This window comes from Diplotaxodon limnothrissa, linkage group LG13 (assembly GCF_057381915.1).
Source record: "Diplotaxodon limnothrissa isolate DT_005_m linkage group LG13, D_limnothrissa_male_GT1.1, whole genome shotgun sequence".
NCBI classification, from domain to species: domain Eukaryota; kingdom Metazoa; phylum Chordata; class Actinopteri; order Cichliformes; family Cichlidae; genus Diplotaxodon; species Diplotaxodon limnothrissa.
The window spans coordinates 22,328,371-22,355,372 of NC_140608.1; the positions used below are offsets into that span (position 1 = coordinate 22,328,371).

The following is a 27,002-nucleotide window of genomic DNA, read 5'->3' on the forward strand; positions in this document are numbered from 1 at the left end:
AGACTGGCACGGCGACGAGAGAGGGACATTGGCACGCAACACCAGTGCCGAGCCTCATGCACACTCTCAGCCTTTCACCCAGTCTACCGGGCATCAGGGTCGGACAGCACCCCTCAAGCATTTCAGCATTAATACTGTAGTCATTACTGAAACGATGCTTTTATGAAAGTTTATAATCCACACACAGAATATCTATTTATCTATGTATTAAATTATTTATGAATATATATATGAAATATAGGAGTCATTAATGCTGAAACAGTGGAAGACTATTTTTTATAGTATCTGTATTTTATTAAGCAATGTATTGGACCAGAGGTCAATAAAACAACAGAATGTATAGAACACACACAGCTGTCTTTGGAGGTGCAAGCCTCAACGTCTCTTAACCCGCGGTGTCATCCGACAAATCTCGACACCCGTCCCTCTACCACCAAAGTGCAGACTAGACTGTGCGCGATTCATTTTGCAGTGCTAGGGTGCAGACTTGCTGTGCAGGACAGCGCAGTGCAGAGTTACAGGCGAACAACAACGAAGAAAGACGAGTAAATTCACGAGGACTCGACTGTTTCCTGATTTCTTTTATCCTTTTTTTCTGGATGTTCAAATGTGCTTTGATTTGAAAGTGCTTTTTTTGTATTTCTCTCGGTACAGTGTGTTCATGTTTCAAATAAATGCCATTCTGTGCTCTGTAAATGCTCCGACGATACCTGTTTTTTTATAGCTGTGAGTTTTTATGTTGATGGTGATTTGCATTTACAGACTTGCTACCTGGAAAAAACAAAAAGCTCGCAGTTTCACTTGAATCAACAAATGATTGTCGATGGTTTGTTGTTTGGAATAAATGATCAGAGTATCAGAGGAGCCTTTGAAAGTGACAAATCTTCCCTTTTTAGATGGGAACGTTTTTCGGTTTTGAAGTTCCTGGATGATATCTCTGTGAAAGCTACAGGTAAATATTTAATAAGTTGTCAAAGAGGATATTAAGTTCCTCAGTAATGCAGGGCTTTCATTTCCGGTAGTTATAAGCATCCCAATATAAACATGAGCCCTTGGAAGTGCAGACGCTCCGGAGTTGCCCCTGGATTTCCAACTTCATTAATAAAGCCCAGACTGGACAATTCGATCTCATTGATTCCAATTTGCTTTCAAAATTTGGAAACCGAAAGGTCATCCGACTTGCTGCATATATGCTTTTTTGTTTTTGCCTTCGTTATTTTAGTTTGAAGATTAATCAAACGAATGCAGAGGCGTAAGGGCCAATCAAGCAGCAGATCAAAATGAAGATGAATAATTTAGGTCCAGGTTATGAACACTGAAAGGCAGGCTGGCGTAAACGCGTGCATATGTTGTGTTCACGCTTTCGCCTGTCATCTTTTGCATTAGCAGCAAAGCTGTGTCACCCTCTGTGCAGCGTGCTGGCCCCGCTGCAAAACTTTGATCAAGAGGTTGCCAGACAACGATGTTGCATCTCCAGCGGTGAGACGTGCCTGTCAGACAGCCGAAGGGATCGAGGTAAATAAGCCTAAATGCATGTACATGCTACGTGACAGGCTTCTCTCAGAGCAGCGGGGGAGCAGTGGCACAGATCTATTAAGGTTTTCTGGGTGTCCTTAACTCCGCTATTCCTATGACTGTAAGTGTCCTCTCAAATCAGGCTCATTCATTCAAGGAAAGCTGGACTTGCTCTTGTGCATACAAGTGGTAAATGATTGTGGGATTTTTCTTTCCTACACCCGAATCCCCCCCACAACACACACACACTCTCTCTTTTCTTCCATTTAGAGGGATTGCTGCCATTTTTATCTGTATAGTCTTTCATTTTACAAGATAATACTCCCTTATGTGTAATTTCCCAAGCAGCTTACCTGCTGTGACTCAGCCTGTAAAGTAATGGCTCCATCACAGGGCCTCTATCAGTTCCCTTGAGCGTCTCTGTCCAGGCCATTAACATTCAAGATTCTCTTTAAATCACTTCATATTTCAGCAGTTACTTAAGATCAGATCTGTGTATTGGACAAAAGAATTAGGACTGGGCATAAAGTCTGCTCATCAGAAACGAGGCTGGGTGTTTTACTTTGAAATAAAATTCCCAGAGAAGTAGCCATCTACATTTCTTCAAAGACAGGCCATTAATTGGATACATCTGTTAGAGAAACCCATAAGAGATTAAGCCCGGTCTTCCCAATGCTGTAGCTATGTAATTAGGCTTCTCCCCTGTTCTGGACAATGCACGCTGCAGCGCTGAGATGAAATGTGTTCATATTACAGTAGGTGATGAAATTCATTATTCATTTATAGCAATCGGCCGGCTCTGTCATTTGAAATGAAAGCATCGCGTATTTTGAGAAACCAACCAAAACTCTCGGTCAGCGAAAGAAAGTTGAAATCTTCATCGGTGTGAAGACGTGACTTTGAGTGCAGCAATGTGGCATAAAATCAAATGTCTTCCGGAGTTATTGGCTCTTCACAAGAGATTATGAAATATGTTGTAAACTTAATGGCAAATGACACAATCGCTGAGCTGCAGTGTCGGCTAATGAGTAAAATTCTGCAGCATAACACACACCTCTAATTCCTTTAGTCTATTTTATCAGTTAAGCCATCTCTGTAAATTTTTTTCCATGTTAGCTGTCTGTCCTGGTGGCCAGGAGGAATGCCCTCACTGAAATATGTCCCATTGGTGGCTACCAGCAGCTCATATTTTTCACTTATATTATTTTATTATTTATCTGATAGACTTTTGCCCATTTGTTTTTCCAAATCTCATCAGCCTCTGTTGTGCAGTTTTAGCACACCTGATATGCTAATACATTAAAGACTACAACTGGTAAACGTCAGCATGCTCGTACTATGGTTGGTGAGCGTCAGCAGTTAGCCCCCCAGAGCTCTACCATGGCCATACAATAACACACTTTAATGCTTTGAAGATGGCAGATCTGCAGTAAACACACACTCTAGATCAAACCAAAGCCAGGGCTGGTCCTACCTGCACAGTACCTTACATCAGTGGCTCAGTCGCACTAGATTAAAAATAGCACTGCTTGCTATTGATCATTGCCAGGTGACTGCACTGATTTCTTTTTTTCTGAGAGAGACCAACTCCAAGTAGTCGCAGTGACCAACTGATTGCCCAGAGGTTGAATGTGCAAAACACTTTATATCTGGGCCACCATGTTTGGTTGCAAGGTGACTGCACAGGTTGCGTGGTGGGAGGCAACCTGTTTCCAAACAATCTGGTCTGATTGAGACTGACTGCAGTCACACACTCAGACAAACTGCCGTCTAATTTATAAATGCAGACAGATCGCCATCAGGTTGGCTGGATGGGTATAATGGTAAATGGACTGGTTCTTATGTAGCGCTTTTCTACTCAACCTGAGTACTCAAAGCGCTTTATACAACTCGCCTCATTCATCACACATTCACACATATTCACACAAGTACTTTTTTCTGTGCCTAAGTGCTTTCTCACTGTGCATTGGAGAACAACTGGCGGTTCAGCATCTTGCCCAAGGACTCTTTGACATGCAGACTGAAGCAGCCAGGGATTCAACCTTTCGATTAGTAGATGACCTGCTCTATATGCTAAACTACAGCCAGTGGTCAAGCAGTTGTGTTTTAGTTATATTCCTATGTAAAAGGAAAGCTGCGGAGCATCTAAGCAATTTTGACTTAAATCACTTTCCCACAGCAACTGTGTTGCTATTTGTGGACGAATTTCTGAAATTCAAACCTGTTTTTTGGCTGGACTCTGAAACTAAGCACTCAACGTGAATTTCTGTGCATACACTTAGCAACAGATTTGCAACAAACAGCAACAGATTTGCAATTTTTTGCCAGTTTGTCACAGTTAATCACCATATCATCACAAACAGATTGCATGTAATTGCCGATTTGACCCCATTCCATTGCATACTGAAAGACTTACTCTGTCTTATTGCCATTTTATCGCTGTCTTAGCACGACAAAGTCACTTTGAAGATGGCAACTGGCTGTGACTGATCCCAGACGCAGTAGAAAACACATATTCTACTTCCTGTGATGCAAAAAAAAAAACAAAAAATTCTTTAAATCTTTAAGAGAGCTTTAAAAAACCAAAACCAAAAAACCCCTAAAATATCATCATGGATGAGAAACAAAAAACAGGAGGAGCTGCAAGTTCTCCCAGAATAGGGTTATCATCACTGTAGTTATTACAGTGTTTAAAAATGATCAGCATATGTATTCAAATGGGATCCAATCCAGTCATTAGTAAGTATGGGGTATTAGTCTTGCTTAACTTGTCTCTGCTGTCAAACTGTCTTATGTATTTTTCTGCCTCAGAATCATTTTAAAAGATTTATTTTGCATATAGAGAGTCAGTGTAGTCCTAACATTAACCTTATGGTTCAGAATAGGGGCAAGCTGATTAATATGAGGTGATACGTTGATATTCACAAGTCACTAACACTCAGGAAGATTATATAGATTTTAAAAAGGTGTAATAAGATATGTGACATGTGTATGGCTGCATCACATCAAACTTGCAGAAAGACATTAAAAGACTATTTTTAGACCTGAGTCCAGTGTAACAGTGCACTCAACTTCAAAGAACTTTAGAAGACACATAAGGTGCCTGCCTGGGCTCAGAGAAAGTAAAAATGAAAAAGGATGTTGTTACTCTCTGAAAAAAATATTTCATTGTATTTATTAAAGAGTCCTTTAGGACAACATTTTTATTTTATTGTACTGTTTTTTAAACATTTGCTAGGACTGATTATGAGTGTGTAATTTGTCTTTAAATGTCATCATATTAAGAACATTATTTATTTATCTTATACAAAACCAATCCCTGGTACATAAGAGGCAAAGCACTAAAACGTGGCCATTAAGTGGCATTGGATTGTTTATTGTTTATTATGCTATGTTTTTAAAGGTCATGAGCAAATAATGTTATTAATTTCAGCTTTTGAAGTAGATCTACATTCGTCAAACACTTGTGCATTTAAGGGTTTATGACACTCGCTATACAGCAGGGGTCTCAAACTCCAGTCATCGAGGGCCAGTGTCCTGCAACTTTTCCATATTACAACACACCTGAATAAAAATTTGTGGGTCATTAGCAAGAGTATAGAACTTGACTGCATGCTGAAGTGGTGACTCCTAACCCCACTCAAGTAAATTTAAGTAAATGTAAGTGTTTGGAAAATGATCTACTAAATGTACACTTTTTGCACCATGTTCATTCACTCATGAGCTGCTGTAACAGGAATCAAATGGCTGAATTGCCGCCACCTCAGCATGCAGTCAAGTTCTGGAGTCTTGCTAATGACCTACTAATTGTATTCAGGTGTGTTGCAGAAGGGACACATGGAGAAGTTACAGGACACTGGCCCTCAAGGACTGGAGTTTTGAGACCCCTGCTATACAATATGTTGAGCCATTAAAAAATTTTTTAACAGGGGCAACACATGTTACCGAACATCAGTATACCAAACATATGAAGTGTAAACATGGCAAAACTGCCAATTTACATTTACATTGCCAAGGTGGGTTATGTAAAAACATAAATGACATATTAGACAAGAAGGAGTTAAAGATGGTCACAGACCCGGTTTGCTGTTTAAGATATGCATCAAATGCCTTTAATAATGAAGATTACAGCTGTCCATTTTTTTGCCCACGACTAATGTGTATCCTCTATAGGTACTATTCTTAATTTAAAAACTGACAATAAGGCTCCTCCTGTTGCTTTGTGTAGAATCATTACGTCACATAGCAGAGCAAAACACGACATAAACACAGGTAGTTTCATTAATATGTCAAAACAATATGAATTTTTTTTCACAGGCTGGCGCTTCTTCAAAGCTCGATATAAAAGTGCAGTTTGATTGAAGCTTTAGATAAAACCTTTTCAGCGCCATATTCCATCTAAAGTTTTAAAAGCACCGGTTTACTGTCATGATTTCTCTTAGACGCACATAAGCCTAAGTCAATGGGCCTATCTGTCTGCAATCTTATCAAAGGCATTAAAAGCTTTGGGAGACAACGATTAGACAGATGTGAAAATGTTCCGTGAGAAAGAGGGGGAAGAAAAAAAGGAAAGAAAAAGGAAGTTACCTGCCTGCATTCATGAAACTCAAGTGTTGGGAACTTTGATATAAGTGAGAAAAGCAGCTCATGATATCTCAGTTGGCTTTGCTTTCCCTTAACGCCCCACTCATCTACTTTCACACTTATTAGAAGTGCGTAATTACGCTGGATCATGTTTTTTGTTGCACGTTTGTCTTGAAACGGGGAAAAGCTAGATGACAGCTGAAGGTTATGAATATTTAATATCACATTTGCGGCATTTATTTCAATTTCAGAGGGAGCAGCGAGCTTTTAACTGGAATCGCTTTAAATAAAAGAAAGCTTGTTATCTGTAAGTGCATTTAGGCTTTCTGCTTAATGCGGGACTGTTATCAACAGTGCGGTTCATTAGCAGATTTCTAAATCTTCTTTCAGAGGGCCACGGCCCTTTGATTTTCTGCTGTGAGAATACTGAGTAAATTCCAGCCTTCTGTGTCTCTGACGGTGAATTTATTCCTCTGTTCTGCACATTAATTTCACCGGACAGCTGCTAAATGCCAGTAAAATGCTCTGAGGATTCTATTTGCACCTTCTGAAAGGATTTCTAAGCACATCACCTCAGATCCATTAAATCCAGTTTTGAATCTCTTGACACTTATGCGAGCCGTCTTTGGAGCCAAATGTAACATTCCCATGTGATTACAACGCTCCTTGATCAATCTGAGTGAATCACTTCATGATTGAGCGCCCGAGTCTCAAGAGTGGAGGGCCTCAAATTGTCCTTTATAGATCTGGTATTATATCTCCAGCTCCCTTCTGCCATTAGCTGGATATTCACATTTTCAATTTCAACTCACTGCCTTGTCTTGCCTCCAAATGAGGTCACCGTTGCAGCGTTGACTCGATTCCCATCCATACCCCTGTGCCACACAACTCAGCCGCTGACAAACACAGCACTTAAACGCTTTTTAAGAGCTGTTTTCTTTTTTTCTTGTGTGATTTTTCTAAGTCGCGTAGTGTATGGGAAGCAACCCATAGCTCGGTTTTGTTTAAGAGTCAAGAAGTAATCTAAGCCTAGGAGCAAGCAAATCTATTTTCTCTAAATGACATGGGTTGGACAGGAGACTGCAGGTTCAGTCTGGGCCTATCCATCACAGACTGTTATAGGCCAGGTAGGTGAGTGATAAGGCTTTAGAGTGTCTCGGAGCACAGTGTTTCAGCATTTTATCCACAACAGGCAGCCCACGCCAATGTGACCTGCTTGCTGAACAATTTCAAGGGGGTGGTGTGTGTGAGTGCGTGGGGGGGTGATCCTCAGTACAGCAGAGCACTCCTGAGCCGTGCACATCTGCATAAGCTGCTGTTAGACTGGAGATGGCACAGTGAATTGTTAGGTTATCATAAAAGAAGCCACTTTTGTCTCAGCCCTGCGGAATACTAAGTGTTTGTATTTGCAACACAACATTCATCCTGGGGTGTTCTCATTTTTTTTCTCAGGCCCTGCTATGGTAATTCATCATCCAGGTCTTGATACATACTGGGAGAGTGGCCGGTGAAAGTATTTGCCACCAGCTCACATGCTGCTTTTCACTCCCTTGGGATATTTTGATTATGAAAACTATAGGGATGTCAGACCTCAACAATGCATATTTTGTTTGCTGCCGCCCTAAAGAACACAAAAAGTCCTGCCGGGCAGTGAAGGCTGAGACTGTGGGTGACAACTCTGCGGCTCTTTTTCTTTCTTTTTATAATGCTTAAGGTTCAAAAGCAGGTAATTTCACCTTGGTCAGAAGGGATGGAAACTGTAGAGGTGGGCACTGTGCAGGTGGTTTAATAATGGAAACAGAGGTCTTGAGGGACAAGTCCATCTTACCGAGCAACAGAGGAAGTCCATTACCTTCCGTGTATCTTTGCCTAATGCAGTGTCTTATTTGTAATTGAAAATCACATGTGTTATTACGCAGAGATCAAAAGCAGAGATTCGGAGTGGTGTCTTCAGACACCTTGAGGCTGAGAAAAAAAATATCTCTAAAAGCAGAAATGATACGAAACAGCCCAGCATCCTTAACAGATGAGCTAAAGTACCTTTTCCTCAGTGTAACCTGTTATCTGTTCATTTCATTCTGAAGTCGATGTTAAGTAAAAGTGCATAAAGTGGATATTGTTACAATACCTTTACCATACGGTTCCTGTTTTTGTTTGGGAAGCTTTTAGCTAGTCATTTCACGTCTTTATTTTTCCTTTTTAACTATATTTTGATTTTAGTCTTAGCAATTGTGTCTTAAGTTGTTAACCTTCTGTATCTGGTAGGTCTGGAGACCTACAGTACGGTGCAAGTCTTGGGGAAATTTTATTTGTTTGTTTGTTAAGCCACTTAACCCTGACCTACGAATCCTTCAAGCATAAAAGGCAACTCGCTTAAGTGATGAACCAGTGTCTACACATAATAAACAAAGTAAGGAACTGGTTATAAATTATATTATTACAGCAAACCATAGTCTTAATTTTTCAGAATGACAATGATCCCAAACACCAGACATTCATTCCCAGTGTTAAAGTAATGCATTACTGTAATAACACAGTGATGTAATATGTTACTGTACTAAATTCAGTAATTACATTACAGTTACAAATATGTTGTTATTCCTGTTAGCATTTCCAACAATCAGCTGATTTCAATTCATGCTCGGGAGGAGAAAAATGGTGGCTCATGCAGCCATTTAAGGAGTGAAGATATAGACATCAATTTATTTTTATTTCACAAAAGGACAGTATGGTAAAGCACAAACAGCATCCAGGACAGGGACAACCGCATTATACTGCTAACACAACACCAGCTCTTTGCAAGCTCTCACATCTGCATAGACAGTTTGCTAACACGAAACTAGCCAACAGCCCAAAGGGATTTTAAAGCTGAGTGCACGCTGACCCCCCAGCCCAAGAGCCAGACCCTGCTCATCAACAAGTAACAAAGCAGTGATGAGCACTCAGACTTGCAGTCTCCATTAGAAGGACTGTGGCGATTGCTTTAAAGTGTCTTTGGACTGGTTTTTATCTTTGCTTTGTCCCCATACCTAAAAACTAAAAGAATTACCATGTGTATAGAGATGTGTGTTAGTGTGCACTGTAGCCTCAGATTTATATTGTTAACTATTTGTGACAGTACCTTTTAAGTAATTTCATAGAGTAACAAGAAAAGAATGTAACGCGTTGTGTAACTAATTACGTAATTAAGTAACATGCTGTGCTGATTTTTTTTAAAAGGTAAGGCAAGGAGCTTGGATAGCTACTCCTTAAGATTATTTAAAGACATGACAAGAAAGCTTGCCTAAGAGAGTTCAGGCTGCATTGAGGAATAAAGGTGGTCATCCTCGATATTGACTTTCAAGCTAATTAAATTAAAACTATGTGTTTGCCTTCTATACTCAATTTCTATGTCTGTTTTCACGTTTCCCATTTTCCTAACAAAATATAAAGAAATGAGGGGTGGCTCAAGACTTTTGCACAATACTGTATAAATGTACTGAAACATTCCACCAATTTGTATGTTTATTCCTAAACACAAATATGTGAATATGCAGTTTAAAAACAATTTCAATTGATTAAAATCTGTCACAGATTTGCATGATTTACACGATTCATTATAATCCTTATTTATTGCAAAGTGGGCCTTTGTGCAGCTCCCAAGTCCATCCACTGTCTGAAAGATGCCATTTTAACTCCTCCCCTCCGTGTAAGCCATTTGATTCGTTGCCCCTCAAAAAGGCAGGTGGGTGAAGCATCACTCAGAAACAAACTATCTGAACCCTGAGCTTTTTGAAGCCACTGTTTGAAGCCACATTGTAATCTAAACATCCACATTGTAACAGTAGCACATGCCCTGTTTGTCCCTTAGTCAGCCCTCAGCATATATACAGCGCTGCCTTTCCTTTGTCCTTTGCCAAGACATCAGTTGTCCTTCCCTGTTTGCTCTTGTGTTTTCCCCGTATGGCTCTCTGCTCCCCTTGTGTATTTTGGATCTCAGCTTTTGTTCCCTTTTTCATTTGCTATTTGGACTTTGTTCATTTGGACTTCATGTATCAGCCAAATTAAAGGTTTGACTTTGTTATTTCTGTCTGCTTTGGTGTCAGCATTTGCATCCTCGTGTCTAACGCCTCTCCAGACAGAAATGTGAAAAAAGGAAAGATCTGTAGTCCTAATATAATTTATTTAGTTTGTATCAGGAGCAGTGATGTATCAGTACTGCCATCTTTGTTAGCATAATGTTTGACTATTTAGATCTACTGCGTGGGTATTTGTTTTCTTGTACGTTAAATAATTTTAAATAGTTCATTTAAAATAATTGCAAACATGCCAAGCCGGAATCATTTGCCTAATTATTTACTTGTTGATTATTCCTTGTGTTTGTTTGCGTTTATCTTTGAATACTTAATAGCCCTCCATTTTTGGAAGCTTATGGTTGCGCTTCCTGATAAACTAATTCATTACTGTAATGATGTGCCTGAGTCACCCATTCAAGTGACAGAATTGGCCACCAGTTTTTTCCCCCCATGCAGCTAAAGCCTTCTCTCAAAGGAGGGCAGACGCCACCGTTATCCCAACTTAGTCATAATATACAGCTGCTTGTATGTCTGCTGCAGTCACCATATTCATCACTGAAAGTGACATTGCGTTATGCTGACTCTCCCCTGGGGAATGTTAACATTAAACCATCATGCTCATGCGTCTCCATGATAGCTCGGAGAGGGCTTTGCGGGGGGAAGAGGGTGTGTGAAAACTTCCATATTAAAAGCATTATAAGGAGCAGATTTTTCACTCCCACCTCCCTCATGAAAAATGTACAGCGGCATATTCATTACTTCATTGAGCTAACTGAGTGTGACAAGCGGAGAGCTGCAGCAACCGAGGGCCGGGAAGCAGCGCTACAATAAAGCCTTCGGCCACTCTCTGAGGACATGGCTACCCCTGCTGCTCGTGGGAGCTACATCTATGCACTCTGTTTGGATTTTTCCAAATGGTTGAGGGTGCCACACACAGCATGACACAGACTACACTGCAGCCAATTTGCCCTCTAATCTAATGCATTCATGGTCAACGGGCAGTAATCAATTCAGTGCCTTTACAGTGTGATGAATTTGACCTACGAGTTATGACTTAGGGCCCTTGTGCTATAAATATGGTCATGCATTTTCAGCAGTTTACAAGACATACGGACGAAATCCCAGCCGCGGATGCTTTATGCAACAAACGTCGATGGGGCTCTGTTGTATGAACTCTATTGCATATCATGCATACAGAGATGGCTGGATAGAGGAATTGCTTTTATGAGCTGTGGCCCCAAAGGTATTGCTGCCATCAAACCTTTATGCGGGACTGATACGAACACATGCAGACATTAATATCTGTCTTTCATCTCTTTGCGTTTATCTGTTTAATTTTCTTGCAGCTCCTTCTTCCAGTGATAAACGATGCTGTCTATCCCCATTCTAAAGCATCCTCTCCGCCCCGTGATGATACGCTCCCCACGTGCCAGGTGGCCGCCTCACCTCCTAGCCCTGCCTGTACGATTCTGAGGTGTCATACCGACTCACCCTCAACCCTCTAATTAACAAAAATACTGGCTCTGCTTCCCCGGAGCAGCATCGGCCTATATTGTCTTCAGAAAGCCGGCGCTACATTTGGGAGTTTGCTTTGATGACCCTCTGCAGCGACAGCATCATCGGAGACAACAGCGGCTCTTAATCCAGAGCAACAGTTATTTCTCAGATGAATGCAGACCGTGCAAATTAGTGGCTGCCGCACTATAGCATTGGACCTGGCACCACAGGCGAGATGTGAGATTTAAATTATTTCTGAGACTGTGGAGGAGTCTAGAGAATAGCAGACAAGCTGACTAATAACACAGGATTCAGTAACAAGGGCTGCTCCAATGGTAATGACTGCTTGCTCCAGAAATATCTGATTCCCTGCAAAAAAGGAAAAAAAATAATACAGTCATCTCAAGCCTAGTCTGGTATTTAAAATCCTGCAGCAACAAAAAAAAAACCCTCTGAAATAATTGGTAGACAAAAGCATTGGAAGGAATACAGTGTGATGCAGTTATAACCTCTCATAAGGGAAGGATTAATGGAATCCAACTCCAGTAAGTCATGTGGACCTCTAGACCCACATATAACCGAATTCCTACAAAATACTTGAAAATCTGCACACTTCAAGCCACAAGACTGTTGTGACAATGGTGTGATATACCAGAAAAAAAGTAATTTCCAAAAAAAAAAAAAGCCATAGAAGATTTCACAAGTGTCATTCCTGCTCTCCTTTTGTGGAGGAGCACTGTGTGGGAGTTGGGCATATTCACCAGTCGGTTATCAGAATAACTCTAATTAGGCTATTTTTAACACATCCTTTTCAACAGCTCTTGGGTGTTTACATTTCCTAATGACAGCCCAAGTAAAAATCATCTATCAGCAAGCATCACCATCATCACCACCACTGACACATTAGCATCAGTTCTTTCCCAAGAAAAAAAATGCCACTTAGCCAGGGTGCCTTCAGTATTCATTATAAAGCACGCACGCCCCATCGTGCCTGTAAATTTGTGGGGCATTTATTTACATTTGTACGTTAAATTTCAGACAACTCGAGGAGGCTAATTAATAGGCAGCGAGGCACATAGTATTCCTGTGCTTTTTGGCTTCAGTGAATATGAGACAGCTCTTTCAAAGCCTGCACATTCACCAGATTACAGCCTTTGTAAAAAACACTTTTTGCTTTGGCTGTGTGATTTACATAATTTTCATTTAGTTTACTGCCGGCTTTAAAAATTTTTTTAAAATAAAAACAAAACAGAGCCTACATTTGAAGTCTCTCTGTGCTAAAAGCACTTCAGGCTTGGAAAACAACTTGTTTAGCCTTCATGAGCAAAAATAAATAAATAAATAATTTAATTTAATAATATGTCTTCAGGGACTTCGGTCAAAGTCGGTGTTGGACTTGTGGTCACCTTGGTAGTTCTGAATTCATAGTGCATCATCATGACAGTACAGCTGAGACTTTTATTTTTTGCTGTGATATTTGTAGACTGTCATTGAATTCAAAAGGGACTGGGTTGCTCTGCTTCATCTTACGTCTAGGCTCTACTGCTCCATCTTGTGGTTTCTTGAGGGAAAAGCGGGCAACTTTTCAAAAGGAGGGGGTTTAAACGGCTCCTTACCAATCACGGGAAGTAATGTGGCGTTCTCCGAGGAGGAGACACACAGTTCACTAACCCTGATGCTGGGCCAAGTCTTCCCTTTATCATTTGCCACTAAAACAACATTTGTGTAGAGTATTTTTCCAGGGCATGGCTGACTAAATGTTTTTATGTGGTCAGAGTGATAAATTAGTAGGTGTAGCTTGCCAAAATATAGAAGCTCAGAGGGAACATTATTAGTTATGAAAGCTCCCCTGAAGTGAATCGGCGTGGTGTGGCATCCAGAATGGATACGATGGGATGTTTTTAGACCTTTGCTTTATTATATTATTACAAATACAGAATAATGTGCTCAGGTATGTGGAGCTGCACCTCCACGCTCAGCACACAGGTCTACATGTCAGTAATTTGATCCGAGCAGGAAACTAACCCAGTCTCTGGGCAACGAGCGCTCACTGCACAAACTCACAGGAGCCTTCGAGGAATTTCCTCCCAGGCAGTAATGACTGCAGTTTTGGATCCCTTCGAGCCTTTTTCCTCAGAGCTTCACGTCATCAGGCGGCTGAACTCCAGTTTGCACCGAGATGGTAGGAGAGATAGACCGAAAACTGGACACGTAGGCTCCCTTAGACTTCAGCCCCCCGCTGAGCGTGTCACCCTGGCTCCTTTGCGAGATGATGTCCCCCTGTTGGACCCCTGCTGTGGTCAGCTGAGTGCTGGAGCTGAGGTAGTCCTGGGCCTCAAAGGTCGAAAGAAATTCATAGATTTTGATCATGTCCCCTCTGCTCTGTGGGTCCCTCCCGGTTTCAGAGAGAGGCCTCAAACAACCCCAAATTTCTCAGTGGTATGTGTAGACCTGAGCGAGGACGAGGCCTGGAACTACAGGAGGATCCCCCATGCGGCTCTGAGAGCAAGACTGAGTGGTAAAAAACAAACAAACAGAAGCATATTTTAAATACTGTGCAAGTCAGAGCCTTGAAATTGGATAGTTAATCTATTGTTGAGTGATAAAGGCTTGATTGCTAACAGGGCAACTACCCCTAGAGGGAAAAAAACAAGCTGAAATTTTGTCAAATATGAAGACCTTTTGCTTTTCTTTATCTCATATGGGAGTAAATGCTCCTTTAAATTTGTGCTTCGATGTTTGGAATTACATAACGTTTGACTATATTATATATAGATATTATCTCAGTTGTTTTTTCACGATGCACCAAATGAATAACCAACAATTGAAAAAATTAAGTGTCAGTTTAATATATCGCTTGCCCCCCCCAAAGGAAAATCTGCTGAGCTGTTGCATTGTGAATACAAATTAAAAAACTGTTTAAAGAGTAAATTATCCCTTGGCTGAAAAGCTGCAGTATCACCACGCTCTCTGGTCGAGTTTCAAGGTTGTTTCATCAATCTTCTTGTTTTCGTTGTAATGATTATGGATGATGGCTGCGGCAGGGTGACAGATCGAAACACTAGATATTTTATTCTCATAAAAACAATTCTAAAAATAAGTTAAATAATGAATAAATGTATAAAATCTTAATATATTAGGCTCTACAGAAACAGTAAGCAAACAAACAAAACATAAAGCACCCACAATGATTCAAATTATTCGCTGTAGCTACCTGCTGTTGGGTGCTGCAGTGCCCCCTTCTGGTCACTTCATATTAGTGGTCTTCATGCAGGTACAGCGTGAAGTTCAGCGTGGAAACCAATTTTACTCGAAAAATGTTAGACACCTGTTCAACGGCTCATTAATGTAAGTCTCTAATCAGCCAGTCAACACATTGATTATTGTGTAATTACATCTAAAAAACATAGAAGCGCATTTGTGTAGCTTTAAATTGAAACTGAGCATAGGAGAGAAAGGTGATTTATTGGTTGCGACAGGCTGGTATGAGTATTTCAGAAAAAAATTTGAAAGTTTTACAGCAAAACTGAAAAAAAAAATATATATATATTGGAGTATTCTTAACAGAAATTTGTTGTTTAAGTTACAGTGTGTAAAATCTTACCACTAGATGGCAGTAGATTGCAGTCAACGGAATTTTGTTTTCTTTCTCCTCCCAATTCAAGCGCATAATCCAAACTATGGTGGCCACTGCAGAACAAATATGTTTTATTTCTTTAAACTATGTCTTTTTTAAATTATACCTTTCACAGTTTAGTCAGCCAAGAGTAATCAACAACATTATACTGCATCCTGTTACAACCATAGCCAGCTGGTGTGCATGACTGTTTGTGTAAAAGATATTTTTGGACACACTATATTATGGCACATTAAAACAATATAAACACTTAGCAATAAATTACTCATATAAAAAAGAAAGGGCTATGCATGAATATAATATTCAGTTTTACGTTTTTACCCCTGAGTTAACTACTGTTCATTTGTTGTGAGTGTTTGCTGTTAGTCCACTGTTTTCCTCAGCTGTCAGAGAAGTGTCTAATTTTATTTACTCTGGAGGAGGCTTTAACACTCTCTGAATGGGTCCAATGCCAACTGATGAGTGAGTGAAGCTTCTGTACAGTGATAGTGATACTGAGGTGAATTGTTGAGGATATCTTGACCTTTTCTGTCGATAAGAGCTGCTGTGTTTGCTGCCTTTGGTGAAATTTAACGTCAAAGTTGATCTAACTGTTGTCAGACTTGGACACTTAGTGAATAAGAACTCGGGGTAAATGCCATGAAAGCATGGATCCCTACATTTTGTATCAACAGCTCAGGCTGCTGGTGTTTCTTGGCAGACTTAGTGCCCCTTACCTGAGGATTGTTGCTGATCATGCTCATCTCTTTACAACTAATACGGACTCATCTTATGATGGCTGCTCTAGCAGGATAATGTGCCTTGTCCCACAGCTCAGATAATCTTGAACTGGTTCTTTGAACATGACATTGAGTTTACTGTAGACAAATGGTCTCAATAGTCACCAGATCTCAGGCGAATAGAGCACTTTTGGAGAGATTCACATCAGTGATGTGCAGCTAACAAATCTGCAGCAACTGTCAACATGGCCATCAATAATGTTCCCAGCACCTTGCTCAATCTGTGCCGGAACAATTTAGGCAGCTCTAAAGGCAGAAGTATCTATTGTTACCCTAAAAATTATTCGCTAGTAAGCTTTTTGTTTTATAAAATATTAAACATTACATTACTTTAAGCTAAATATTGCTGCTTTTTTTTTTTTAGCTAGCATTGGCTAGCTCTAAACAAATATTGCTTGGCTCATCATTTTCTTAGCGCAGTACTTTCCACTGTAAGTTAAATTTGTTTTATTCACTCTCTCTCTCTTTGACATTTAAGCTCCCATTACATTTTTACAGTAAATATGCAAATATTAATGAAAGCCTTTTGTTTACTAACGGACTTAAAACTGCTAGCAGTGCTAACTGCCAGAGCTAGCTTTTGAAACAACAGCTCAGCTCATTTCATGTCATAATATGGTTTTATAACATATATAAAAGTTATTCTGCAATTAAATTATTACAACAACCCAAAGCATAAAATACCTGGAGCAGCTACTAAAGAGCATTGGTAATAGCTAGTTGGTATGTACTAGAGATGGACCGATCCGATATTACGTATCGGTATCGGTCCGATACTGACCTAAATTACTGGATCGGATATCGGAGAAAAATAAAAAATGTAATCCGATCCATTAAATATCACGAAAGCACCTCACAAAACTTGCAACACGTCATAACTCACCTCAGAACGTTAGCAGTATGCATCACGTGATAGAGCGGCTGTGGCATGCGGGACCTGTCGGTGGTCTGGATAGCATTTGGAGCTTCGCTAGCAACCCGGCATTTCATCTCCGACAAAGTTATCCCGAGAGAAGTAAAGCAAGTGTGTAAGTCCATCTCTGAATGTTTGTAAAGCATTCCTGCGTTAAGCTTAACAAGCGACTGCCTCTTCTTGCTGCTACTTCAATCATGAAACTGCTTAACGATCAGCTGATCGGCTTTTCTGTCGCGAGTCCGTGTCTCTAGTTTGCTTTTGGCCCACTTTGCACCAGAAAGAGGAAACCAGCGGCTGAACAACAGCAGCACGTTTAAGCTTGATAAGCTGTTGTTAGAATGTATTTAATATTACTTTCTACTCCAGGATCTTTTTCTATGTAGCTGACGGCTGGTAACTGTGCAGGGGCGGATCTAGCAAAGTTTAGCCAGGGGGGCCGATAGGGCATTAACAGGGAAAAGGGGGCACAAAGACATACTTTTCTTTCTTATTCTCATTTAAAATGTCTAGCTTTTAATAAATAATTATCTGACACCCAAAGTTTTAATTTGATGCAAAATGAATAGAAGTCCATTATTGTATATAGTAACTATTAAGTCTAATATATATACCCTAGTAAGCTATAGTACTTTTTCCTTTGGGAAGGTACCATCTGTGCAGTCTGCAATTCTGTTGAAGAAAGATGTTGAATCTATTTAATATTTCTTGAAAAATAATTGATTTCTGTGCATTTTTTTTCACACTGCATCAAATTAAGGTTGATTACGGCGATTAAGCATCATGAGGTGGAGCGTGAGGGGTGGTTCCTTATTTTTTATTTATTTATTTTTGTTGTTGCTGGGAGTTGGAACCCTATTAGTTAGGTTGCTTAATATTTATGCTAAGTACTCTTTAAAATACCAGAATAGGGAGGATGGTGTAGGTTTAAGTTTATTAGATTGATCAGTATTGCTGAACTATGAAATATGTTTTTTTGCATACAGGTATAACAGAATAGCTTTAGTGTAGTTGTTGTTTTAAACTTGAGTATGAACTTATACAAAATGCAGCAAGATATTTAAAAAACAGTTTTGTTGATTAAAAAACACTATATCGGATTCATATCGGTATCGGCAGATATCCAAATTTATGATATCGGTATCGGTATCGGACATAAAAAAGTGGTATCGTGCCATCTCTAGTATGTACATCTCCAGGCTAAATACTGTATAATTAAGCTTAAGCTGGCATTTGTAGTCTGTTGTGTGCTCTGTGCCTGATGGGTAATTAGAGGCACAACATCCATACACATCCAGACTGGGAGCTGGTCAGCAGGGACCATGGCTGTTTGTTGCTCCGGGGCCTTCTTGCAGGGTAATTTGACCTTGAGGGCAGATACTGCTGTGCATAGTTATAGTTCACAATTTGTCAGAGAATGTATTGTTGTTGTGTCATCCTAAGGTTCAAGTGATCTTGTTAAAATTCAACCTCAGTCACTGAGGACACCAGCAACAGTGATGATCAGTAACAATCTGCCTGATACACATCCTGGAAATCAGGTGAGTGATGACTGACTGAACTGGTTTCTGTACTGAAGTGCGACTGTGTGACATCTTCAATTTGCCTGTTTTTGCCCAAATGAGAAATGAAAGACTTCACACATTAACAATTCATCAGTTTTCCCTCTTCAGTTTTTCCTCTGAGCACATTAAAGTTTTGTTGATTTATATACTAAATCTTACTACAGTGCAGACGCTGGAAACATTTTGGTTGAACTAATGCTGTTGGCTTGCTTACTATCATTACACTTCATCACAACTGCTGTATTAATCACTTTCCTATCATAACACAAGCACATATTAAGTATTAAATCAGAAATGCGTACCTCACTTACAGTCTCATCACACCTCACATAATACTGCTTATTATGTGGGCAGGTTTTCACTTTGAGGACATAACCTTGCTTTATTATTTTGTTTCTGAAACTGCTAATTGAAACGTCCATAATTACCTTGACACACATTATTGTTGTTTAAGAGAGGTCTCGCAGTGCTCAGTTATTGCAGATAGGTATTTTGTTCAGTGAATAGAGACTTGATTAAAGCCTGTATTTAAGTAGTGTGAAGTTCAGGATTACAGTGGTGATAATACATTTTTAGTATGGAAGTTAACACATGCGCAGTGAAATCAATGGACCTTCTCAACTCTTTTCTGGCAGTGCAGTGATTGATGGCCAGAATATAAAAAGCTCCAGGGTGACAGATTCATGATGATAGTGTTTTATCAATGTTTTATTAAGTCATCTTCTTTTTTATGTATCTGCTAGCAGCAACGCTCAAGGTCACACATATTCACATATTAGTTTTCAATACGATCCCTGATATCTACAACAAAATAATTGGAACAGCGCAGAAAATACTGCAGGATGAGTAAAAAAATAATTATATCAGACAGCAGATTCCATACAGCTGATGTTATCTGCTTAGATCGGCAAACAACTGATATTGGCTTATTAGTTATTTGGTGATCTAAGTCAGTTTACAGCAGACGATGATAGAAACACCCTGATGTCCACAAGAGGGCACGCTGCAACTTCTCTATTGGGAACACAGGCTTTTGCAACACTGCAGACATCCCAACCAGCTGATCAGCAGTCAGCCAGAGCTGAATCCACCACGATAAGCCTTTTAGTCTTCTTTCCTCTCCTGTACTGCATTGTGCTAGTTTTTTTCCTTTTGCAAATATAGTAATGTAACATCCTCCACATACTTCTACTAGCTAAAATGATATATATATATGCTATAATTAGTTCAAACAGTCCTTTATACTGGAAGCTGGGACTCACGAGAAAGTTCAAGATACAATATTATCAAAAGACTTCCCTCATTATACGATGTTATTGCATTTTTATTTATTTTTTACATTTTGTGATATGCTGAGTAGTACAACAGGTGTTGCAAGTTAGGTCCTCAGAGTTAAACTTTGTCAGTATCTGTTTTATCCAATAAGATAAACTTATCTCACTTCTGCCATATCACACTTTCCATAAATGTTGACATAAGATGAGCCAGTCCGTTATCAGTCTGTGATAGAGTGGGGTGACGTTGGCAGTTACATGCAGTCTGTTTCTGATAACACAGAAATTAAGTGTAATAAACTTTTGACATAACATAGCTTATAGTGTCTGCATAGAAATAAATACACAATGAACAGAAATTTATATTTAACTGTTATATTTGCAACCTTCCTGTTCAAGAGGAAGATAACCAGAATACAACCAGCCGGCAGCCAGTTGAGTCGAGTCCCCTGGAGTTGTGCTCGTGCAGACTGATAACAGAGGTTGCCTTCTGTCTGGTGATCTTCGCAATCGCCTTGCAATCAAAAGTTGTCATGAGTGTGCAACGGCCTCAAGCTCTGAGCAATCATTTGATCACCGCAAGTTGCATGTAAAACAATTTAATGTGGTCACCAGGCAGCCACCATTCTTTGTAGAAAGAAGGATGTTGTCCTATTTCTACACATGTGACTGAAATTAGTTGGCTCTGAATTAGGTGGTAGCTAGAATGTTTTTTTGGTGGAGTCTACGTTATACTCTTATTTCATCTCCCTCTTTAACTAAAGGAGGAAAAGCCAGTTTACTTTTGCTTTGCATTTGCTATTCCTCTGGTTTTGCTGTGTTTTCAGCATTGTGTCAACACGCCTTGTTCTTTTATGCACAAAGCTGCAAAACCAATAGAATCTGAATGCTGCCCGCTGATGTGTAAAAATGTCAAATACTGCGATTGACTCGCTCGGATGCACTTTGGAGTGAATATAGGAATTTGTGTGTCTTTGTTTTGCATTAGTCATTAAGAGAACATCCTGATATTTTGTGCTTTTAGGCACACTCAGCTTTAGGGGTGGTAATTACAGCCTGTTTGTTGGTCACGACTGAAAGATCTCGAGCACTACTGGATGGATTTCCATAAATTTTGATTCAGACGTCATTGACCCCCGTAGGATGAGCCTCATTATCCATTTATGTTTACTTGATGAATCTGAGCTCAGATGAATTTTCACAGATTGTATCAGATTTTCTGCATTTATCAGAGGTAATTTGAAAGATCATTTGGCTGGTGCCATCGCTAATTAATGGTCTAATGCCAGGTGAGAATTTAAGTGAGAAATTATGGTTTTTAATAGCGTTTTTTAAAATAATGGTTTTCAATACTGTTGAGTATAATTATATTAATAATAACAGGTAAAAAAATAAAACCTACACTCATCATTAGATGTGTTAAAAATACATACGTGAGCCTCATGATTTCCAGTTGAACACGACACTGATAAATCTTCTGATATTGCTTTTTAAGGATCCAGGAGTCGGGCCAGATATCTCACCGGCAGTTCGACACTTCAGATACACTTCTGCAACACAGAGGTCAGAACACAGGCACCTTTAATTGGCTCCTTTCAATAACAATAACATTGAACAAAGCTTACCTCCTGATTACTGATATGCGAAGTCCACACACGATGTGGTTGCTTTGAGGGTTATCGGGAGGGAATAGGTTTGATTTTGTGCTCCGTTGATGTCATCAGGGAACAATGCGTCCTCTTGTTGTGTTAATTACTCTTTAATGAAATCATGCAGATGAACTGTAGCCTTGCTTAAAGCCTCGGGGAAGAATCGGCTCCCCAGTTAATAAGCTGTCTAATATATTTTCTGCAACGAAGGAGGCTGGTTAAGAATTCAAATGAAAGCAAATAACTTTCGGGAATCAAGTTAATCAATTGCACTCAAGGCACTCGGTCCACGTGTCTAATGGGCAGAAGTCCTAATTTCTCTGCAGGAGTTATGAGGACGCTGGATGGATTGCAAAGGTACCGCGGCACTTGAAGGCACCAGAAGCAACCCTGGAGAAACTGGCAGACCCAGTGAGTGAGCGTGCCTCACTGAGGCGCTACAACAGCCGACCTCAGCTGTGGCAGGTGAGCCATGGAGAGTGTTTGCATGTTGGCAAACACTGCCGAGGCATGAGCTCTGTTTTCTTGGCCCCAGCAGAGGGCTTCTGGGGGTTTAGATCATTCACACAACTGAGGGAAATTGGATTTTTGGATGGTTATTGTTTCTCAAAGGCAATTTTCATAATAACCCATGCATAGGTGTGCTAATATTTTGTATTTGGTTTTAATAAAAGTGATAAATGTGATTGCAGTCTTACCTGTCAGTCTTGACCTTTTGGCATACAGTGTGTGCAGCAGGGAGACTGAAAGAAGCAGATATGCAGCTTAATATTTCTTTATTTCTGTAGTTCTCTCCTTTATGTGAAAAGGCCAAAATAAATCTGGTTCTCCTGTCTGGCATTGATGCCGTGGATGCTGCTACATCCAGGAGCTACTTGAACTAACAAATTAATTTTATAGCATGCCCCAAATTTCTGACATTTCAGTTTTTTTTACATCCTATTAAACATGACATCCAAAGGAACAGAAAAACTCCCTCGCTGTGTCTCACTTTCTCTGCAGTGTTTTGACTGTGTATATATATGTGTGTGTGTGCATTTTTCCCACCGCATTGATCCAGTTTGTGTAGCACCCCGCCAGCAAACATGACTGAACACACCCTGGTGAGCCACACTGTAGCACTGGGGTAACATGTTCCTTCATTACAGTGAACACATGCACTCCAGTTTATTTTTGAGCCAGTCTCACATTGGACTGCTGTTTCACAGTAGCTGAAAACCCCATCGTTAGTCTTTTTGTGGGATCAGTTAGAATAAGAAAAATACTCGCAGGCCTATCCTTGCTTCACATGAGTGCGGTAAAGATTTTAGTGTTTGATGCTTTAGTTTAGGGGTTAAAACATAAACACTGCTGCACATGTGTTGTACCTATAGTGTTAAAATAAAGGTGATCTGTAGATCGGTAAATTGTGATGAAGCGGTGATTGTTTCCGTTCTTTCTAAGTCTGTAGGAGCTGAGTGGAACAGGCGACAGCTTCGACTGAGGAATGATGCCAAAAAACCAATATCTTTGTAAGATTTCGTTCATCAGTGGGAGCTCATTTTCTCTTTTAGTCCCTTTTATGATGCAAATTTGTCACACACCTTCCTGTTTTTTTGGTTTGTTCAGCTGCAGTACATATCCAAGATCAGGTCAGATCCCTCTGTACACGTGAGTATTTTATGTTTGAGCTGCCACCACACAGAGTACTGTACAAAATCTTGGGGTCCTTTAGCTCTTTAATACCTGCCACATTTATTCTGCTGCATGATGTCTTTAACCTGCTGCTACCATGAAACACTGAGCAACTTTAAACAGAAAATGTTTTAGGTGATCATGTTTTGATTCTGCTATTTTCTTAGCGGCGCAGTATTTTGTTTGAATCCAGCTACTCTGCATATTTTCTCTGAGCACTGACCTTCGCGTTCATTACTGAGTGGGCTCTCGTGTATGTGCAGTGGCACCGTCGGCTCTGAGAACATGGATAACATTGACAACATAGATGAAGACTTCCAGCCACTGACAGTAAAGAGGAGCGTCGTTCCTCCATGCATGCCGACAGCACGGTGAGACTCACTGTCATTGTATACATAAAAAGCAGAGGTTTTTTTAATGGTAATTATTCTTAAAACAAAGTGGACTTAGACTGTGAAGCCTGTTAGTGTGTTTCTTATTTATTGATGGACCGGTATGACACTTTTAGAATAATTATGAACTTCATCTAAACAAGTCTGAAGCTTCAACAAATAACCACTAGAGCATTTTAATTGGTTTATTTCAAACATAGTCAATTTGCACAAGTGTATTCCTATTGGCCAGGCTGAAAAAAATGTCCACCTTGTTGACAGGTGTTTGCTTTGTTCTCTGCTTTCCTGTGAGCGAGTCATCTGCAGCACTCTGCCCGTCTTTAGCCATCATCTGTTAAAATGTCCGCACAGACAGGGAGGAGAGCAAGTCCTAACTTGTTATTCATGCTGTGCATGTCAAGTTAGGATTGATTTTTTTTTCCAAGTCTAAGTGTGGCTCCTCTGTGGAATCGTTGCTGCACCATCAGTTGGAAAGCCAACAAGCAGGGAGCGTCACATTTTTTGCAGGCTGCAGTTCAACAAGTGGAAATAAGACATTCCAGATCTCACCAGATTTCACCTTGTAGGGAATTCTAATCTAAATGATCAGTCATGTCCATGGTGCTGACATTTAGAAGTGTCTACGGTTTTATTTTTTTTATCTGCTGCTCTGAATGCTTTTATTTTGCTCTTTTTTTAGCTTCCTGTATTGTTTCCAGGCTGAAAAAGCCTGTTGGGGCTTTGTACAGTGCTGAAAAGTGATGCAAGGATCAAGGTAGCTTGGAAACAGGACCGAGATACTGTCATGCTGTCAGTCTGTTTTCTGATTTTGTTGTTGAAATCTCAACTTTAAGCACTAAAGATCAGTATGGCGAGGTGGCAGGTGGTGGTCGTCCTCATTCAGGATAAAACAAAAATAAACCAGAAGCAAAAATATGCAGACCTGATGGGTTGAATGCCTTCTATCCCTCTCAGAAAACTGCACCCAGTACACACACACACACACACACACACACACACACACACACACACACTTACATTCATTGTGGTTTTTCTAGAACTGTTTGTTAAGCACAAAGTATTTTTCACAATTTTTTTACATGTCAGGTGTAAAAAATTGTGTGTTTTTTTTTTGTCTCACTGTGTCTCATTTACAAGTTACAGTGTCTGTAACATCTTTTCCTTGTGCCAGCCGAACCACCATCCCTGGCTACACAGGCATGGCTGCCTATGCTGACTCTGCTGCTCCTGCAACTTCTGCAAGCTCATCTGGGTGAGTCTGAATGAAACTCTGATAACAGACTTCCGTTGTTATTGCTAACTGATTATGTCCTATAAAATATGACATTTAAAAAGTATATAATATATCGTCTGTATTGTTTATCTTGTCATCTTGTGAAATAAGTAAGTCATAAATTTGTGGGTTGATTGAGTTTATCATTTTACTATTTTGCACACCTTGATATTTCTTTCTCCCAGCATTTTATCCAGTTAGACAAAAAAAGCAAACATCACAATTCTCCACTAGAGGGCGGTCTAATGCAATCCATAGACATGAGGTTGCACTCTTAACTTCACCATACAGGTGCCCATTATTTACTGGTGTCTATGAAAATGTGACTACAACTCGCCACAGTGGCAGAAATACACACAAATGACAATACTTTCAGCTTACCTTATATATCAAAGTGTAGCCAGAGACTGGCACTGGGCGCACACTAACTCCTGAGGTTAAGTTTGTATCACCCCTAAGAGTCAAACTGGGGACCTTTTAGATGTGGGGTGCACGTGTTAACCACTACACCACAGAGCCAAGAAAAATGCAAAAAATATGCATAAACATGCGTGCAGTCTGGAGAAAAATAAACCAAAGAGCATGAAATTAGTAAAACTAAAAGAGCGGACACTGTTTTAGGGAAATGGGCAGACAAGATAAAAACAGTGTCAACAAAACAGCTAAGAGAAATAATATAAATCCTGAATAATCACTGTTTTCTCATGCTCCTACTTTTTAATTTGATTTGTTGTTGAACTTTATCTTTTTTTGGGTGCTGTACATATTTGAGTGGCATTGCTTAAAAGCTTAGTATACCTTATTTTTTGCATGAGTGGGCAGGTGAGGTGCAGGTTAATGGTCAGCTGGAAAAGGCTTCAGTAATTGGAAATGTTAAAAAACAGATTAAAAACAACGGCCGTCATTCCTAAAGACAGACAGGTAGGAATTTGAGAGATGTTATATGTGTTGTAGGGGAGGATTTCACCGATGATTTTCTAAAATTGAGCAAATTTCATCAAAAGAACCTGAAAAGGTTTATTTAAAAAGGAAATCTTAAGGTGTTTAATTCCCAGTGCAACACTGAAAATATGTGCGTTGACACGAGTGAGCCCCTTAACTGTGCAGAGCAAACATGGCTCCACTCTGGGAGTGTTGGCTGTCTGTTAAGGATGTGCAAACCTGTTTCCTAGTTGGGCCCCAGTTTAGCGAACTTTACCGGCTTTTGGAGCAGGCATCTCCAGATGGCTGAATCCAGAGCAGCTCGTGGTAATGGTGGTTTTTCACAACCCAGATCCATTTTCCTGGTGCCTGACACCCCCCTGCGATCTGTTTCCTCTGCTGATTAGGCTTGGCCTCCCATTTTTTTTTCCCCAAAACAGAAAAAAAAGACAAGCTTGGATTGATTAACTGTCTGCTACAACGGTCAGACATCCCCGGGATTTTTGCTTACTAACGCTCACTCATAACAGAAGTGCCTGAGGGTTTTTTTTTTTCTGTCAGTCTGTGTTTCACTACAAAGATTAGCTTTAGGTTCTTAGATTTTTGCGTCATCTAAAACAACGTGTAATTCAGTGACTCACAGATATCATTACATCTTTTCACAGAGCATTCGAAGAATTTGGAACTTCTGTTTTCAGGCACACAGCGCCCCTGTCCAGAACGGTGACCGCCGTGGCTCCCTGCAACCCCTTCATGAGACCCGTGCTTCCTGTCTGGTGCACGAGCGCCACAGCAAGACTTTAGACAAACGAGATGAGACCCGTGCTTCCAGACAGGAAGCACGGGTCTCATCTCCTTTTTAGACAAACGAGATGAGAGAGGGCTCGAAGGTGTCAGCTTCCTATTCACGCCATCCAATCTGTTTATATGAATACATCTACGATGATGTGATGTCAGTGAGTTATTCAGAGTGAGTTAAAGAATAATGAGATGCCCCATTATCATAATTTCCCTGATTTAGATGAGTGGTTTTCTAACTCTGGGTAGTGAGTGCGTTGCATTGTCCTCTTAAATATTTGCTCTCTCTCACTGACTCGCTTGCTTGCTCGTTTACTCTATGTGTGTGTGTGCGTCTGTCATGAAGGGCAAAGAGAGGGGCGAAATATTGAGGAAAGTCAGGATTTTTAGCGCTATTATTACGTTTTTAAAAGTATACAAATTACGGCAGCTTTACAGATCCATTATGACTAAACAGGCTAATCTGCATTCAAAAT

At 40.1% G+C, this 27,002-nt stretch overlaps 1 protein-coding gene across 1 annotated transcript; it reads left to right on the forward strand.

The window, feature by feature from the left end:
• The first annotated feature begins 13,748 nt into the window (after nt 1-13,748).
• spmip7 (sperm microtubule inner protein 7) lies at nt 13,749-26,545 on the forward strand. The gene is given in 10 exon segments (XM_085369592.1): nt 13,749-14,169; nt 18,424-18,521; nt 21,315-21,382; nt 21,795-21,933; nt 22,912-22,979; nt 23,077-23,118; nt 23,406-23,513; nt 24,706-24,786; nt 26,394-26,517; nt 26,519-26,545. Coding segments are annotated over 10 exon segments (1,176 nt in total).
• Nucleotides 26,546-27,002: the final 457 nt, after the last annotated feature.